Source organism: Protomyctophum parallelum (genome assembly GCF_964188405.1).
Source record: "Protomyctophum parallelum genome assembly, chromosome: 20".
Taxonomy (NCBI): domain Eukaryota; kingdom Metazoa; phylum Chordata; class Actinopteri; order Myctophiformes; family Myctophidae; genus Protomyctophum; species Protomyctophum parallelum.
This window is the reverse complement of record NC_139718.1, coordinates 653360-659349: the sequence shown is the minus strand read 5'-3', so window position 1 is coordinate 659349 and position 5990 is coordinate 653360. Positions and strand designations below refer to the sequence as shown.

General features: G+C 43.5%; 1 protein-coding gene across 1 annotated transcript in view; it reads right to left on the bottom strand.

Moving 5' to 3' along the window:
- Positions 1-4323: 4323 nt before the first annotated feature.
- The window catches only part of LOC310877540 (aarF domain-containing protein kinase 1-like), a 41479-nt gene continuing 39812 nt past the window's right edge, over positions 4324-5990 (bottom strand). The window contains exon 12 of the mRNA XM_083791442.1: positions 4324-4447. Coding sequence (XP_083647568.1) covers positions 4327-4447 — 121 coding nt within the window. The 3' untranslated portion in view covers positions 4324-4326. The remainder of the gene's footprint in view (positions 4448-5990) is intronic.

Genomic DNA, 5990 nt, shown 5'->3' with positions numbered 1-5990 from the left:
GTATGAATCTGATCTCAGGTCAGAATGGGTTAAGGCCTCTTTTAACACGCCGGTTTCCCTGTTTACACGGAGGAGACCGGAGGAAACGGCGGTCTCAAAGACTTCCACTCGGGGAGGTGGTTTCACTTTGTTTCACTCGTCTAAAGGGACACCTAATACTGGTTAACCACAGCCTGTGAGCTTGTAGATCTAAAGGGACACCTAATACTGGTTAACCACAGCCTGTGAGCTTGTAGATCTAAAGGGACACCTAATACTGGTTAACCACACAGCCTGTGAGCTTGTAGATCTAAAGGGACACCTAATACTGGTTAACCACACAGCCTGTGAGCTTGTAGATCTGCTATTTTCACAATGTTTATCTGCGGAACAGAGACAAATGAATGTAATGCATCGACTCTAAACAAAGTGCTTGTCAGGGTGGGGGGTGGTGGGGGTCCCCATTTCAAATATAATGACTTTGGGGGTCCCCACAGTTCAAATAGGATGACTTTGGGGGTCCCCAGTTCAGATAGGATTACTTTGGGGGGTCCCCAGTTCAGATAGGATTACTTTGGGGGGTCCCCAGTTCAGATAGGATTACTTTGGGGGGTCCCCAGTTCAGATAGGATTACTTTGGGGGGTCCCCAGTTCAGATAGGATTACTTTGGGGGGTCCCCATTTCAAATATAATGACTTTGGGGGGTCCCCACAGTTCAAATAGGATGACTTTGGGGGTCCCCAGTTCAGATAGGATTACTTTGGGGGGTCCCCAGTTCAGATAGGATTACTTTGGGGGGTCCCCAGTTCAGATAGGATTACTTTGGGGGGTCCCCAGTTCAGATAGGATTACTTTGGGGGGTCCCCAGTTCAGATAGGATTACTTTGGGGGGTCCCCAGTTCAGATAGGATTACTTTGGGGGGTCCCCAGTTCAGATAGGATTACTTTGGGGGGTCCCCAGTTCAGATAGGATTACTTTGGAGGTCCCCAGTTCAGATAGGATTACTTTGGGGGGTCCCCAGTTCAGATAGGATTACTTTGGGGGGTCCCCAGTTCAGATAGGATTACTTTGGGGGGGGGGGGTCCTTTAACCCATTCTGAACGGGAACCCATTTTGGTGTTAGCATTAGGTTATGCTTTAGCTACTTTTGAAAAATCGAAGAACGTCTGACATTTCTAGAATCTGATCTCAAGTTAGAATGGGTTAATCAGACCAGTGTGTGTCCAGTGGAAACCTCGTGTGAATCTGATCTCAGGTCAGAATGGGTTAAAACTGGATCCACACTGCACACGTTTAGTGATGTCACTGTGATGTCACTGGACGCAAACTTTATCTTCTGAGGTATTTTATCGGTTCAACTTCACGCTGCGCAACAAACGAAAAAACGACCAGAAAACTACCAACTAACTACTAACATCTATAAACCAACCATGAGTTCAACATGGACCCTCTTGTTAGATCTTTAACTGTTAGTAAACTATTGTTAAACATCTGCATTAGTTAATTCACCAGAAGTCTACACAATTACAGAATGTAGAAGAGTTGTTATTTTTATCAGCGTTTGCCTGTTATCTCTCCTAATGGTACCAACATCATGTTATCTCTCCTAATGGTACCAACATCATGTTATCTCTCCTAATGGTACCAACATCATGTTATCTCTCCTAATGGTACCAACACCATGTTATCTCTCCTAATGGTACCAACATCATGTTATCTCTCCTAATGGTACCAACACCATGTTATTTCTCCTAATGGTACCAACATCATGTTATCTCTCCTAATGGTACCAACACCATGTTATCTCTCCTAATGGTACCAACACCATGTTATCTCTCCTAATGGTACCAACACCATGTTATCTCTCCTAATGGTACCAACACCATGTTATCTCTCCTAATGGTACCAACATCATGTTATCTCTCCTAATGGTACCAACATCATGTTATCTCTCCTAATGGTACCAACACCATGTTATCTCTCCTAATGGTACCAACATCATGTTATCTCTCCTAATGGTACCAACATCATGTTATCTCTCCTAATGGTACCAACATCATGTTATCTCTCCTAATGGTACCAACATCATGTTAACTCTCCTAATGGTACCAACATCATGTTATCTCTCCTAATGGTACCAACATCATGTTATCTCTCCTAATGGTACCAACACCATGTTATCTCTCCTAATGGTACCAACACCAAGTTATCTCTAAATCTAATCCAACGATAACATATTTTACGTTTTGGGTCTGAGAGGCTAAATGTCATCAGATGGTGGTCCGTGGCCCAGATGGGTCTGAGAGGCTAAATGTCATCAGATGGTGGTCCGTGGCCCAGATGGGTCTGAGAGGCTAAATGTCATCAGATGGTGGTCCGTGGCCCAGATGGGTCTGAGAGGCTAAATGTCATCATATGGTGGTCCGTGGCTCAAATGGGTCTGAGAGGCTAAATGTCATCACATGGTGGTCCGTGGCTCAGATGCAGAATAAATAAATAATGGATCTTGATGTGAAAAGAGTTGAAAACCAGTGTTGTAGAGGTCATCCACATACAGTCTGGAGCAACGGAAGCTCTGATCACGAGTCAAATATAAATGCTTCAGTCGTACAGTCTGGAGCAACGGAAGCTCTGATCACGAGTCAAATATAAATGCTTCCTTCGTACAGTCTGGAGCAACGGAAGCTCTGATCATGAGTAAAATATAAATGCTTCCGTCGTACAGTCTGGAGCAACGGAAGCTCTGATCACGGGTAAAATATAAATGCTTCCGTCATACAGTCTGGAGCAACGGAAGCTCTGATCATGAGTCAAATATAAATGCTTCCGTCAAACAGTCTGGAGCAACGGAAGCTCTGATCATGAGTCAAATATAAATGCTTCCGTCATACTGTCTGGAGCAACGGAAGCTCTGATCATGAGTAAAATATAAATGCTTCCGTCATACAGTCTGGAGCAACGGAAGCTCTGATCATGAGTCAAATATAAATGCTTCCGTCGTACAGTCTGGAGCAACGGAAGCTCTGATCATGAGTCAAATATAAATGCTTCCGTCATACAGTCTGGAGCAACGGAAGCTCTGATCATGAGTCAAATATAAATGCTTCCGTCGTACAGTCTGGAGCAACGGAAGCTCTGATCATGAGTCAAATATAAATGCTTCCGTCGTACAGTCTGGAGCAACGGAAGCTCTGATCATGAGTCAAATATAAATGCTTCCGTCGTACAGTCTGGAGCAACAGAAGCTCTGATCATGAGTCAAATATAAATGCTTCCGTCGTACAGTCTGGAGCAACGGAAGCTCTGATCATGAGTCAAATATAAATGCTTCCGTCGTACAGTCTGGAGCAACAGAAGCTCTGATCATGAGTCAAATATAAATGCTTCCGTCGTACAGTCTGGAGCAACGGAAGCTCTGATCATGAGTCAAATATAAATGCTTCCGTCGTACAGTCTGGAGCAACGGAAGCTCTGATCATGAGTAAAATATAAATGCTTCCGTCATACAGTCTGGAGCAACGGAAGCTCTGATCATGAGTAAAATATAAATGCTTCTGTCGTACAGTCTGGAGCAACGGAAGCTCCGATCATGAGTCAAATATAAATGCTTCCGTCGTACAGTCTGGAGCAACGGAAGCTCCGATCATGAGTCAAATATAAATGCTTCCGTCGTACAGTCTGGAGCAACGGAAGCTCTGATCATGAGTAAAATATAAATGCTTCCGTCGTACAGTCTGGAGCAACGGAAGCTCTGATCATGAGTCAAATATAAATGCTTCCGTCGTACAGTCTGGAGCAACGGAAGCTCTGATCATGAGTCAAATATAAATGCTTCCGTCGTACAGTCTGGAGCAACGGAAGCTCTGATCATGAGTCAAATATAAATGCTTCCGTCATACAGTCTGGAGCAACGGAAGCTCTGATCATGAGTAAAATATAAATGCTTCCGTCATACAGTCTGGAGCAACGGAAGCTCTGATCACGGGTAAAATATAAATGCTTCCGTCGTACAGTCTGGAGCAACAGAAGCTCTGATCATGAGTCAAATATAAAGCGGAAGTGAACCTTCCTCCCCACTTCCGTTTCGTCTTTACAGTCGCGCAAATTTATCCTAATATAAATATAAATCATCTAAGCATGTATAGCTTGCTGCTTAGCAGAAAAAGAAAAAAAGATACAATGTGAAGATATTTTAAAATATATCTTTGTGAGATTACTGGGATTTCAGGAGCTGTAGTTCCAGAATATATAGATTTATATAACATTCGGAGATTGAGGAATAGTAGTGTCCACACCGCAGACAGTCAGTCAGACAGACAGACAGACAGGCAGGCAGACAGACAGGTCACCACAGACAGGTCATCCACAGATAGATCTGGTAGATGTTGATCTTCCACAGAGTCAGTCTCTCCTCCAAGGAGATCCAGATCCGTCTCACTGCCGAGCCTGTCTCACTCCTCTGGTGTCTGTGTACACAGAGAGAGAGAGAGAGAGAGAGAGAGAGAGAGAGAGAGAGAGAACACCCCAGACAGTTTATAATTATCATGTGAACACCCAGACAGTTTATAATTATCATGTGAACACCCCAGACAGTTTATAATTCTCATGTGAACACCCCATACAGACAGTTTATAATTATCATGTGAACACCCCAGACAGACAGTTTATAATTCTCATGTGAACACCCCAGACAGACAGTTTATAATTATCATGTGAACACCACAGACAGTTTATAATTCTCATGTGAACACCCCAGACAGACAGTTTATAATTCTCATGTGAACACCCCAGACAGACAGTTTATAATTATCATGTGAACACCCCAGACAGACAGTTTATAATTCTCATGTGAACACCCAGACAGTTTATAATTCTCATGTGAACACCCCAGACAGACAGTTTATAATTCTCATGTGAACACCCAGACAGTTTATAATTCTCATGTGAACACCCCAGACAGACAGTTTATAATTCTCATGTGAACACCTCACACAATGCAGCGGTCAGTGTTTAGGTTCTAGGGGTCATAATTCTTCTACTTGCTTCTGAAGGAGGCGGTCGCATCTTCTCTTCTCTCTCCCTCCCTCTCTCTCTGCCTCCCCCCACCCCCCTATCCTTTTCTTTTCTTTTCTTTTTTCTTTGCTGTAAAACCTTTTGCCCTTCGGGGACACTAATAAACAACCTTGAACCTTGATAGTTTAAGGTCTATAGTTTAGGGTCTAGGGTCTATAGTTTAGGGTCTAGGGACTTTAGTTTAGGGTCTAGGGTCTATAGTTTATGGTCTAGGGACTTTAGTTTAGGGTCTAGGGGTCATAGTTTAGGGTCTTACGCGGCCAGGGCGCGGACACAGCATCGGGACATGGTGAAGAAGGGTTAGGGCAGGGGTCGGCAACCGGCGGCTCAAGAGCCGCTTGCGGCTCTTGAGCACTCCCCTAGTGGCTCCCTGTAGCATTACAAAAAAATCTATGAAAATGTATAATGTTTATTTTTTCACATTTTTATTTTTCATTTATGGTTTCTGTAGGAGGCCAAACGTGACAGAAACATTCTTAAGTTTCCCAATTTTGTAAAAATGTGTAGAATAAATATTATGATGGATTGTCTGTATGCTTAATCTGCAGTAGGCTATAGCCCTGAAACATGACTGTCAGTCATGACGCAACAGCAGCCTGTTTTACGCAATCGCAGTCCATAAACATTCCGATTTAAAATATAAAGTCCTCGACACATGTGCCACGGGAGTTAGAAATGTGCTGGTACAGCGATTAGCATTGCTGCATCCCGCGTTGTTTAATAAAAAGCATTTTTATCCGAGCGCCCCTTTTCTCAAACGGGGTTGGGAAACAGTTGCACACCGGGTGGGGGCGCGTAGTTGAAAGCCAATGGCAAAATAACAGCTCGGATAAAAAAGCTTTTTATTAAACAACGCGGGATGCAGCAATGCTAATCGCTGTACCAGCAACATTCTAACACCCGTGGCACATGTGGCGAGTACTTTATATTTGGAAT